The 13,628-nt window shown below is 40.7% G+C and overlaps 1 protein-coding gene across 1 annotated transcript in view; it reads right to left on the reverse strand.

The window, feature by feature from the left end:
* The window catches only part of RASA1 (RAS p21 protein activator 1), a 51,032-nt gene that overhangs the window by 36,164 nt on the left and 1,240 nt on the right, over positions 1 to 13,628 (reverse strand). Inside the window, exons 2-3 of the mRNA XM_035099549.3 lie at positions 2,606 to 2,758; positions 747 to 882 (exon numbers count right to left, since the gene is read on the reverse strand). Of these exons, the coding sequence (XP_034955440.2) occupies positions 747 to 882; positions 2,606 to 2,758 (289 nt within the window). The remainder of the gene's footprint in view (positions 1 to 746; positions 883 to 2,605; positions 2,759 to 13,628) is intronic.

A 13,628-nucleotide genomic window follows, 5' to 3' on the forward strand; every position in this document is an offset into this window, starting at 1 on the left:
CTGGAGGGCCACAGTTTGGGGATGCCTGATCTAGATTCAACCTATTAAATGAGATCAATGAGATCTACCATCACTTCCATTTCCAATTTTCCACTTGTGGTCAATGTGCTCAAAGCACTCATAAGCAAACAGTAAGATCAGAGGGGTCTTCTACCAACACAAGGCTTTCTCTTCTCTTCTTTTAAGATCAGGCAGGGTGGGCTTTTCCATCCTTTTGTCTCATCATTTCCCACCAGGGTGGGAAGAAAAGATGAAGACCCTGAGCTTTAATCATGCTGAAAACTTAGATAAATGTTGTTCTTTGCTCTATAGTGCTTACCTTCTCTCTCAGAGAGAGAGGGTTGGGGGAAGGGATGGGAGCTGATCCCCCCATGCTATTTGGAACCCAGCAGGATGAAAACTTTCCTCCTCTGCTTCCTGCTTTCATACACGGAGGAAGAAAGGCAAGCGGATTTGTTTCAGAGGTTTCTGAACCAAGTATCCAATTGTATTTTTCAACCATACAGTGTATGTCACAGTATCAAATTATTTCTCTAATACAGCAAAGTCTAAGTTTCTAAATAAATAATCTCTTCTACGATTGAATACCAATATATAGATTTGGATGGATCTATATACTGTAGTATCCAGTTATCCATCCACAAATATCTAACTCATTGCACATTTCCAAATTAAAATAGTATTTCTGTAAAGATGATTTTAATAGGAGCACAGAAACATTTGCTTTAAAAAGAAAAAGTACATACCTCGGGAGGTGCTACAGGAAACAACAATTTTTCCCCCTTAAGCAAACAAGATACATGGCTGTAATAACCTATTAGGTCAGAAAGTGAAGAAAACCGTCTCCCGCCAATATAATAGTCACCACACATTGCAATAATCCTGTTAAGAAAGATTATGACCTACATTAGTAGAAAATATTATGAATTATAGCATGAATAAATTCAAAAATATATACTTTGGTATTTCAGTCTTTCTGGAATGTTAAGTTTTTTAAAAAACTTGAAAGAATAAATATAAAACTGACTGTTTTTTAGGAAGTTAAGGGATGTATACATATTCACACTGACAGCAATTCGGTGTGCTATCTGTACTTAATAGAACAAAAGAGAAACCACCCCCCTTCCTAACATTCCCAAGCCTTATTTGAACAAACCTCCATTGTATAAAATATGGATTGGAATCTGTGGCTCTCCAAATGTTGTTCTCCAGCTCCCATCAGCCCCTGCTACCGGTAGCATGGTCAATGGTTAGAGACAATGGGAGTTATAGTACAGCAACATCTAGCCAGCCAAAGATTCACTTTTCATGTAATAAAGAATATGTTTCATTCAAGTCACAAATATGCTTGAAATAAATGCCGCCGGAGGGGGGGGGCTCAGATAAATTTTGACTACTATTTTAGAGAGCTCCATGCACAATTTTATAAAATAAAGCCTAAAAACCTAATTTAAACACTATATCTAGAGCAGTTTCCAATTTGCCTGTTTGTGGTGCGAGGCAACTGTATTCATCAAGGAGCCAAGCGACTGTAGTTTTTGAACTATGTTATTTAGAATCCATGCCAATCCCTATTGATCTGCAGATGTAAGGGGATGGCAGGTATATAATACTGAACAAATCAGTCAATGCTGGCTACCTAGAGTGGTAAGAACAGCTGTAAGCAGGCAGGTGAGTCTTTGTCCTCTTTTCCAGCCTTTAAGAGCTATAAGAAAGCTATCAAGCTGCAGATCAACTTAGCCCTCTGCTTCTCTGGAAGGTGGGGAATGAAAAGCTGTGAGCACCATCTCCAAAACTCAGACTTTTGTTAAACAAAGCTACATTCAAGGCAGAGAGAGAAATGACAGCTGTGGAGCACATGGTCAATGTCTTGGCAGCTGCCAGTTTCCAAGCAGCAACAGCAACCCTGCCTGGTTCTCTCCATGCTTTCAAGTCAAGACTATACAGTTTAGAAAGCCACCATTGCTTAGAATGCCACTTGTATCTACCTTGCATACTCCAGACATACATTCCCCCTCTGCAGAGGAAAAGGCAACTGCACGCCACACAGAAAGCCACCAGCCAAATGGAAATAAGTCAGGCTACTACAGCATTTCACCAAGGAAGCAGCTCTCCACAACTCTACCTTTTAGTCCTGTTCTCTTAAGTATTGTGAATGATGAATGGCGAGGAATGGAATGGAAAAGGGGGTGATTTATAGCAAGGAACGGTGTTGGAGCAGAGTAATAGGAAATATAACAAAGGATGAATTACAAGCTAATGCAATCTTATCTGAATTGCAGGGGAATGTTCCAGGACAAATCTTCAGTTTTTTGCAGCAGGAACACAAACTGGGCCCAATGGACCTGGCCTGTACCCTGCATGAATAGAACATGTGCCCAGAATTCTGTCACATAAAGGACTTCCTGGATAATCAATACGTAAAGTGTCTTCTGAAAGAAGAAAATGCCAATTCAGTCGATGATGATGCCACTTTGAATTTTGGGGGGGAGGAAAAAGAGTCTCTCACTCCAACTCATTCACAGACACCTGCTAAGCTTCAAAACCCATACTTTAGGCATACATCTTTAAACAGCTTTTTCAACAATATTAAATCAACACTCACCTAAAGTGATTAACAACATTGGTTTTACTAAGAAATGAAAGCACAAATGATCCGGGCCTTCGATCACTCTCTCGGATAAGATAACTTCCAGGTTTCCCTGCTTGCCGAAGGCGTTCTTCTGCAATTGTTCTGTCAAGCTTCCCATGATACCATCTGGAACACAAAGCATAAAAATGCTGCATGTAAGCTTCAACCAACTGAATAAAGTGAAAAGCATGTGGATATAGACATCTGGGTTAAAAAAACAACAACCCCACAACTATCAGCCATGAACCATCACAGCATAGTCTGGAGCAAAGATAAACATTTATAAAAATGAAGGGGCTCAGTTACAAGCTCTACAGAAGGCCTGTGGTGGCTGCTCCCACAGTAAGTCAAACTTCCAATGAATTTCTATGCTCCCATGGTCAGTTGCAAAAGAGTTGCAAAAAAGACACAATTCTAGAAAACTTAACAAAACTTCCATGTATGACTTTTACTGAAGTCCTCTGCATTCATTAAAGACTTGTTCTAGGCAAAGTTTCCGTTACTTGGCTTCTGCATGTGGATAGTGTGCCCAAGGCAGTCAAAGTCTGGGGGGAAGCCTCTAAAGCAGGGGTCAGCAAACTTTTTCAGCAGGGGGCCGGTCCACTGTCCCTCAGACCTTGTGGGGGGCCGGACTATATGTTGAAAAAAATATGAATGAATTCCTATGCCCCACAAATGACCCAGAGATGCATTTTAAATAAAAGGACATTCTACTCATGTAAAAACAGCAGGCAGGCCCCACAAATAACCCAGAGATGCATTTTAAATAAAAGGACACATTCTACTCATGTAAAAACATGCTGATTCCCGGACCGTCCGTGGGCCGGATTTAGAAGGCGATTGGGCCGCATCAGGCCCCCGGGCCTTAGTTTGGGGACCCCTGCTCTAAAGGAAGCACTGCAAGCATAAGCAAAGCAGAATCTACAGAGAGGGGGCATTAAGTTTGGAGACAATCCAGAGAATACCTAAATGTGTGCTGTGGAAGTTGACTTTACTTAAGCTGGCTGGGGCAGGAGCAAGCAGCAAAGCCCCATGACCCTTTCATAGCGTGGAGCCTCATTACATGGAATAATAAATGAAGACAGCTGGAATCTTAAACAGATTGATACCAAGCAAGTTAATATGATTTAACACAGGCATTGACTGTGTGTCTGTCACACACACAGCTCCATGCAATGTTTTTGGGCTTTGTTAATCAAATGTACTCCATGCCTCATTTCTCCACAGGATGCAAGGAGTACACAAAACCTACTAAAAGATTGTCCAAAATGGAGTTCAACTTAAAGAACAGAGAGTTCAATGAAGAAATGACCCAGAGGCTATGGAACAGACTTCCTCTATTGGGTGGAATCCAATTGGTGTTCTTGTGCTCACCAAAGCGTTTTTGCCACCCTCCAGACTTCTCATGGAGGAAGAGCCTCAGATGAGGATTGCAAGGTCCAGCTCAGTATACATGGGGAGAGGCAGTCCTTGCGATATTGTGGTCCTGAGACATTCTCTATATAATAAAATAGAATCCTGTTGTGTTTTTATTTTCTTACATTACTCATGCAAGCATGCCTTGGGATAATTTTGGCTAAAAATTGATTGGAAAAGTAGAATAGACCATGGAAGTAGGTTATACTTTGCAAACATGGCAGCACACTGTTCTAGCAAATATCCTCAGGAAACTCCTGTAGATAACACACTTCTCTAGAAAACAGGATATACACTGAAATGCCAGCCTTTGAAACTTTCTGTGGTAAGCAAAGTTATTATTATTATTTTTTTGGGGGGGGGGTGTTGAGGGAAGTGAGGGGCAGCTTCATTTCTGAGACATCAAAATAATACAACAGTGCTGGAAAGCTACAAAATAATATTGGTCTTGTGACAGTTTTTCCTAAAACTTAAAACATAATCCTAAACATTCTTTTATTCAGAAACAAGTCCCCCTGCCTTCAATGCAAATTCCTTCCAAGCAAATATACACTGGATCACAAGCTAACAGCCCAATCCTAGACAGATAAGAATCCAATAAAAGTATTAAGATCTGCTAGAAAGATATATCTAAGCAGCGGCTCATATTGTTATTGCCAAAGGATGGAAAGAAAAAGAAGCTCCAAAAATTATAGATTGGCAAAATAAACTTCAAGAGTTTGCCGAAATGGCACAGTTAACAAACAGTTTGAGAGGAAAGGTTAAAGAATAATTTCTTTAAAAATGGGACAGGTACAAGAAATATGTTAGAAAATATACTGAGAACAAAATTTCTATGATAGCGTTTGAGTAAAAAAGGGAAAAAAATCTGTTTGGATTTGCAGAAATCAGTTTCCTTAAGAAATAGGAGTGTCAAACGATATGTAAAAACAGAGATAGCATGGATTGAATATACACTCTGCGACAAAAAGAGGAGAGTATGCTGATGGAGATAACAGGAAGTCCAAAGATAAAATTTACTTTCTTTTCTTTTTTCTTTTCTTTCCCCCCCTCCTTTCCCTTTTTTTCTCTGGGAAAGGAGGATTAGAAATACGATACGAAAAATTGTAACAAACAAACATAAATGTATATGTATATGTATGTATATGTATATGTATACAAGCATGAAGAACAATGTTCAGGTTTGGTGATGGGAAAAAATGAATAAATATCATTTAAAAAAAAAGATATATCTAATTAATATACACACATACACGCAGAGCGATAGAGAGCACTACCCTGCTACATGGCGTAGAAAATTTTCACTGCTGTATCCCCCCACCCCAATTTTCCAGGAAGCACTGGTACCACTAGTAAATATATAACCACCATTTGAGTTTAGGGAATATACACAAAAGCTCACATATCTTTGTGCCCATACTTCATAATAGGTAATTTAAAAAAACTCACTAGCACTACCATACCTTTCGCTTTTTATTTTAGGAAATACCCTTCCTCTTAGGAAATCCAGTTTTTGCCGTGGGGCATCATGATGCTTGATTATGGATCCAAATATGTGTCATATGGATATAAATATTTTGTTACAACTAGTCCATTAAAAGTAATTTATAAATAAAACTTTGAAATAATTAAAAACCACACTACTTCAATTTCAATTATTTTCGGCTGTTAGAATAATTATTTAATATATACGGCACATAAAATATAGCATACTTTTTATTATTAAATATGTCAAATAAACATGCTATAACAGAATTTAAGGGCAGAGAATTATTTGTAGAAAATTTTCTGGGAAATCCACACAGTAGATGTTCGCAATGGAAACCTAGCATAGAAAAACCCAACTCTGGACCGACCCTATTATTTTCTGGAAGGTCTCTTACTATGTCATGTAGCTAAGAACTATTCTCCTTCCCACAGCCTCAGCTCCATGTAAATAATTTGAGGGATGGATGCTACAACCTCGTCTTTTATGCTGAGCTTTGAAGAAGCAGAAGAGACTTGCACCCTTTTTTTCTTTCACAGAAAATCCGGTACAAAGTGAGGTGGAAAGATGCTACCTTTGAGCATATAAAGCCAATCCTGGCCTGGCTGCCAATTAGTTTTGGGGCCCAATATAAAGTGCTGGTTTTGACCTTTCTTCTTCTTCTTCTTCTTCTTCTTCTTCTTCTTCTTCTTCTTCTTCTTCTTCTTCGATCACTCGTAGCCGAGTAAGATTGTCTTCCATAAACACGGTTTTAACAATGGGTCCATAAGTGACTGTGGAGGCCAATTCTGGATCCACACATCGTTCCGCAGTGAGGACATTGGTTTCCAGGCGGGAGTTGATCACAGTGTGGATTTGCCAAGCGTGCCTTCCTCTTAGCACGTTTCTCCCTTGCATCCTGAGATAGAGTTTCTTCAAAGCCCATGACACCTTTGGTAAAGGCTGTTCTCCAACTGGAGCACTCACAGGCCAGGATTTCCCAGTTGTCAGTGTTTATACTACATTTTTTAAGACTTGCCTTGAGACAGTCTTTAAACCTCTTTTGTTGACCACCAGCATTACGCTTTCCATTTTTAAGTTTGGAATAGAGTAGTTGCTTTGGAAGACGATCATCAGGCATCCGCACAACATAGTCTTAAAAACAGTGTTAGAAAGTCAAATATATAAGCTAGGGGCCAAATGGCTTCTTAAACCAAGGTTACAGTCATCAAAACAGAACGTCTAGTTGCCATTTGGGGGCAAGACAGCTCTAAAGTCTTATTTTTCAAATGATAGACTGACTGGTTGATTATCAGTTAAACACCTGGCTAGTTCAGACAACCTTGAGCTTGGTTAAGAATTAAGAATATCTTTAGGCGCCTGGGGAAAACATTTATCTTCAACCATTCTATTGCCTTTTTAATGTGCTTGTGGTAGTGGGTTTATTGCTTTCTTTTTATTATTTATTTTGTGTTTTCATTTAGTATTTTTATGTTGTTAACTGCCCTGTGTTCTTCAGATGAAGGGTGGTATACAAATTTAATAAATAACAACAACATGGCAGTATTAAGAGTAAAAATATCAATAATGTATCAACAAAACTACCGTAGTTGTTTTTTAAAAAACACGTTTCAATATTTATTTAAATATTTATAAGTAACACCTTACTGTTTTATTTTATATGTAGCATATTTCTTTAACCTTCTCAGCATATTTTCACTCTAACATTTATGTACCTTTAAATAGCACATAAAATCATCTTAATATGCTTTGATCAAGTTAATAGTTAAGATAAATTTTACTGACTCTGGCATTACACAATAAACCCAGACTTGCACTAGCATGTTAGCTTGCTTTAAGTAGTTATACACCTGCTGGTTTCTGGATAACTTTCTGCTACCTTTACCTTCTCCTTCCGGAGGAGGAAAAAAAAATCACACACACACACACACACACACTGTATGTGTGCCCTAAACATCACTCTGGTGATGTGATCAACAAGCCCTGAAAGATTTCTCTGAGATGCTTAGCTTTGGCTCCCAAGATAAACTTTTACATCATGTTCCAAGTGTAAACACTTTTCATTTATTCATCTTCTAATGAATGCTTTGGGTTTTATATTGAAACAGTACTTCAACCTCACCTTCTAAAAAGTTAACTTTTGTTTTGCATATTGCCTGTACCCATGTATGCACATGCATTAACCAGAATACTCACTTCTACTGTATATTGTAACTTTTTTAATTTATAAAAATATTTATATATCAGTAATTCATTTAAAAAAATCATGGTTCACAACTGTACATAAATCCATACAATGAAAATGTTAAAATTAGAAATCAGATAACTATTCTGGAAAGATGTACTGTTGATTGCCTGCATAAGCCTGATGGAATAGGTAAGTATTCAGCAGGTGTTTAAAAAATTGAAACAGGAGGCACCTGCTGAATCTCTGTTAGCAGAGCGTTTCACATTAATGGGTTGGTGAAACAAAAGGCTAGGTTCCTTACTGTTGTCAAATGAGCCTCGTCAACTCAGGGGATGACAAGCAACACCCTGGGAGACTATCTCAGTGACTGAGCTGGAACATGAGGGTTCAGGTGGTCCCTCAGGTACATAGCTGCCAAGTTCTCCCTTTTTTTAAGGGAAATTCCCTTATGCTGAATAGGCTTCCTCGCGAGAAAAGGGAAAACTTGGCAGCTATGCTCAGGTACCCAGGACCTATGCTGTTCCAGGCTTTGTATATCAATATAAGAACCTTGATACTGGGCTCAGTAGAAGATGGGAAGCCAGTACAGTGTTTCCTGTTGTTGGCCAGATGCCCCCAGCAGCATGGCATTTTGCCTGAAATCAAGAAATCTCTGGCCCACAGCATCATTACGGTAGTTTGGGTGACATGAGAGCCATTGGGGAAATGTCAATTACGGTACCTTTAAATATTTACAACATAGTATGTATTCTGACACACCCACTATCTGAATTAGCTAGACCTGTTATGTGACAAGTCTAGTTACACACCAGACAGACACGGGTTATTAGCAGTTCCACTGCTTGAAAAAAAAAGATGTGGCGGGGACCCACATGAGGAATATGCAAGTTCAATAACTGAATAGATGTTGTTTGGTTTATAGTAATTATTAATCAAATCCTCTGCACAAGACGAATCCAACAACTAATGGGGGGGGGGGGCGAGGGAGAGGGAAGAGACAGAATCTTAACCAGCTTTCACAAACCTGGTGCCCTCCAGCTGTTCTGAACTATAATTCGAATAAGCCCCAGCCATCATAGCCAATGGTTAGGAATTATGGAAACTGTTTACACAAAGAGGCTCTGAGTTATATGCAATTAAGTCATACTCTGAGACTCACTGAAATCAAAAGATTTGAGTTAGTCATGACTAACTAGTTGATTGATTTCAAGCTCTATTCTGAGTACTAGTTAGCCAGACACAAACTCCTATTTTTTAGGGGTTCCTACAGTATTTCCAATTTCCAGAAAGTGGTTTTCTGTTATGAAAAAGTACAGCAGATTTCCTGTTTCATTAGCAAACATGTGCTTGCCTACTGTTCTTTTCTCACGTTGCTCTGGAAAGCAGGACTGGGAAAGAACTACAGAGTCAACAGTAACGATTCCCAGTTCATAATACTGTATAGTAATATAACCAATAGTCATCAAGAAGAGAGAGAGAAATATGCAGGAAGGGCCAGAAGGAGTTCTGCAGGTTTGATATACAGTAGTAACCTACAGCTGCCTTCCCCTGGTACTGCAATAAAACATTCTACATTTAACACCATAATTTTAAACACAGCAACTACTGAGGAAGGGCATAGTCAATTTACAGCAAAGGTTTATTTTTAAACGTTTTTATACCACTTTTCACTTAAAAATTGTGAAGTGCTGTACAAAAATTACAGTAAAATAGACACCTATGCAATAATAAAAAAAACAGTAAAATCCAAAGCAAACAAATTAAGTAAAGACTGGTATTAATTGACAGCAAAGGCTTGGGAGAATAAATAAGTTGTCAGCAGGTAACAAAAGATATAAATATCTCAAAAAAGAAAAGAAAAAGATTAATAGCCATCAAGTTAAAATGTATTCACAAAAGTAAATAGTGCATACAGTATTTGAAAATCTTCAGTTCTTGCTGAGCAACATAGCTGCCAAGTTATCCCTTTTTTATAGGGATTTTCCCTTATGCTGAATAGGCTTCCTCGCGAGAAAAGCGAAAACTTGGCAGCTATGCTGAGCAACCTTCATTTCTTCCTCACTAAATTACTTCAGAAGGATGTTAGCAAGCAGTGGCATGCCCTAGGCAGGTGAGGAAGGGCATTTAAACAAAGAAGTTGAAACACCACTTTAAATATTATTTTCAAATATTTGTTTGTCCAATTACTTCCCATTTGTTTTGCAGATATATTCTTGTCCTTGTACTCAGTGTACTGGAAAGGGTACTAACGTGTGCAAGGGGGGCAGATTCCCTTCCCAACTTTCTGATCTGTGGCAGCCAGTTTATTACCACATCCAAAGTGGGCAAGCTGCAGTTTGCGAGGGAAGGAATCAGCATGCAAGTCCAAGGATCAGATTTGATGGTTGAACTATGGTTTGGATGTAGTATCTCTATGGCTCAGTTAAAATATTTACATACATGACCAAGGATATGGTAGAATATTAATTCCCCAAGCAATGACTACTCAGAAGCAGTACAACACCATGCATGTTTTGTATAAAGTTTTATTTCATGCATGATCCCCAAAGGCAACAGGACTATTGCTAATCTGTATATATGCCTCTTTGCGAAAAAATGCAGATTGTTTTTCCCCCACCCCACAAAGGGCAATCTACCACTAACCACCCCATGAGATAGAAAACAGAGCAAAAAGGACAGGCAAAAATGTTCCCAGCACCTACTTCAGCCAGACTGCCTTCCTGATTGCCACAGGGTCACCTACCACCATAGGCATTGGGTGTGTGGGGGGGGGGCTGGGTGCTCCAGCCCCCGCAACATTCCCCATGAAGGGGACGTGCACCCACAATTTTTTGCACCATGGCAGCATCCCTGTGTGGCACTGCCCAGCTGAGGAAAGGGGCTGCAACGCTGCAGCGACTCTCCTCCTACTCAGGTCAGACCTGACCCAGGAGCGGAGCTGTGGCTGGACACGCACAGTAGAGAGGCAACGCAGCTCATGCTGCCTCTCCTCCACTCCTCCCAACCCGGTCAGACTGGCCTGAGCGCAGAGCTGTGGCTGGGCACAATGAGGTAGACTGGGGGGGGGGCTGCCTGGTCACACACCCTCTCAAAAATGTGTTCAGGGCCATGGCAGGTGTGCTGACATCAGACACATGGAAAGTGAAACAGAAGTTTCTCCAGTTACTGCTTGTCAGCACTCTAAATGCAGCAGCATACCAGATGAGCGCGCAACCCCAGAGTCGGTCACGACTGGACCTAATGGTCAGGGGTCACTTTACCTTTACCACTGGCTAAAGCATACATTCTTCAGCTGAAAGAAAGGTAGTGGGGCAAATTCAGTCACTGCTCCATGGTAGAGCCTTTAGGCACTTCGGCAAGCAGTTACTGAAACAAGAATGCTCACTGCTTCTATTCCCCACCCTCTACAATAGCAAGGCAGAGCTTCCACAGTTGCAGTTGAGCAATCTCCATCATCCCAGAAGGGAAAGAAGACAGGGATGAATTGGCAGCCACAATTTTTGGCAAGGGTCATGAGTAACTAAGGTTCCTACTTGCTCCAAACCATTTTTCCCCTTAGAAAAAAAGTCAGATTTTGCATACCAGCACTAACCTTTTCTATAGCTACAATTATTGGTAAAACTTTTGAACTCTTCTAGTAGTTGTATCCTCTTTGATTTCCGGTGGTTTTCTCTTCAGTGAAGCTTGTGGTTGAAATTGAGTAAGAGGGCAGGTCAACATCACTATCTATGCCTTTCTATCACTTCCTATAACTTTCACCACCTTCTTTCCTTCTCTCTTCCTTCTTGAATTTCTACCCATTCTTTTTCTCACCGTATTCTACTTTAACTTGCTAGTACTGACTTTTTGTCTTCATCTTACATTCCTTTTCACTCTGCTCCCTTTCTTCCAGCTTGTGTCACCTTCTCTACATTTTAATTCACCCCTCTGTGCTCTTGCCCCCTTCTAATGCCAACCTGCTGAAATAAAAATGAACAAAAATTCTTGGAAAGAGTCATCATCCCCAGAGGCCAATATAGGCAGCAGCTGTTTTTTGTTGCCCCTTTGTAGGACGACGATGTTTGAAGAAACTACTCCTCAGATTCTCCCACACTAAAGTAACTGTCAGGGGGACTCCTTACAGTGACCCTCCCCCCAGTCATCCTGACCAGCACTTCGCCCAGTGACAGCACTAGCAGTGGGTCAGGAGGAGGGAATGAGGAATGGAGTGGGGTGGAGAGAGGGCTCTCAGACACGTCAGAGCCAAGGCACCGGCCCAGCTGGCCAGAGAGGGAAGGGCAGCGCAGCAAGGTGCCAGAGCCTCTGCAACGCTCCAGCCAGAGGATGGGAGAAGGAATGCAGCCCTTTCCAGCGCCTGAATTGAGGTGCACGCCCACACGCAGGGCTAGGGGGGGGCGCTTTGGGGTGCCCAGGCTTTTATGCTGGCCGAGGAGCCAGAAGCAGCCATTGTCGTGTCCTGAATTGGAGTAGGCAGTAACATATAACTGTACTTCCAAAAAATGAAAGTTTATTGCTTTAGTTTGCAAAATCTTGGCATTTTACAATTCCTTTAAAAAAGCAATTAAATAAAACCAAATTGCAAAAAACCAAACTTATTTGAGAGTAAAGCTCCGTCCATGGCTGAACCCAGGGAAAGTTACTCCCAAAGAAGAGCACAAGAAGAATTGGGTTGCAAGTAGCAGCAGTACAATCCCTATTCATGCACTTTAGCATGGGAGTAAAAAGAAAAGAAAAGCCCTGCCATGATTGAACCCAAGAAGCCTTACTACCAGGGTAAATTCCTCAAGAAATCTAGCAATAAAACTGTAGAAACAGGAATTCCTTTCCAGACTGGAGTGTTTGTGTGTTGGAGTGTGTGTTTGTGTGTGAGTGGTGGCAAATTTTGACATCACAAGGGGCACTGCTGAAATTTTAAAGCTCAAAGTCTGCCACTGCTCTCACAACTCTCTGTGATTCAATGAAATTACAGAAATAAGATGAATAGCCCCCTTCCAAGCTAAACAGCATGTTCCCACCAGGGAGTGGGAAGGTGAGAGCAAGGCTGGACCAGACCAGGCCAATGTGAGGAGGCTTCGCTGAGGGTTAAATGGCAGTAATAGCTTTGCTGCAACCCACCTGTGGATTCTGAAGCACTGGTCAAAGACCTATGGTAGGATGTTAAAACTAACGGATACAAAATTTATCTTGAGTGTGCATATTTAGAATTTCTTGAAGTATGTATATATTGTGGACTTCAGCTTTGATCTGAGTAAAATGTGTCTGAAAAGACAGGCTGTGTCATGATGGTCTGTGCCAATGGCATCGGCACTATTTTTAACGCCTTTTAAAAGGACGACATTCAGAGAAAGCAAAAAGGGTGACCAGAGAGATACAAAATATGACAGCATTCCTTTACTTCTGACAGTTATGTCAAATTAGGAATTTTGATAGCTACAACTACTTCTTCTAACATACAGCATATAAGCACCTGCACCTGCAAAGAGTCTCTCTCTGCCATAACTAGGAAGCTCAATGACAATGCTTTTTGTGCAGGAGGTCCTGGATTCAATTGCTAGCATCTCCAGATAGGGCTTAGAAAGTCAGGAAGCCATGGTAACTTTCTCCTAAGCAGAAGCACCTTCCTACGTACTAAAGCAGGCATAGGCAACTTTGGCTCTCCAGATGTTTTGAAACTACAGCTCCCATGATCCCTGACCACTGGCCCTGTTAGCTAGGGATCATGGGAGTTGTAGTTCCCAAACATTTGGAGAGCCAAGGTTGCCTATGCCTGTACTAAAGGATAGCAGGGTATAAATATTTTCTATAGCTGCAGATAAAGGAGTACAGTGGTACCTTGGTTCAACTCCCGAAACCATTCGAAAACCAAGGCGCGGCTTCTGATTGGCTGTAGGTTTGGCTACCGAAAA

This window comes from Zootoca vivipara, chromosome 10, assembly GCF_965207765.1.
Source record: "Zootoca vivipara chromosome 10, rZooViv2.hap1.1, whole genome shotgun sequence".
Taxonomy (NCBI): domain Eukaryota; kingdom Metazoa; phylum Chordata; class Lepidosauria; order Squamata; family Lacertidae; genus Zootoca; species Zootoca vivipara.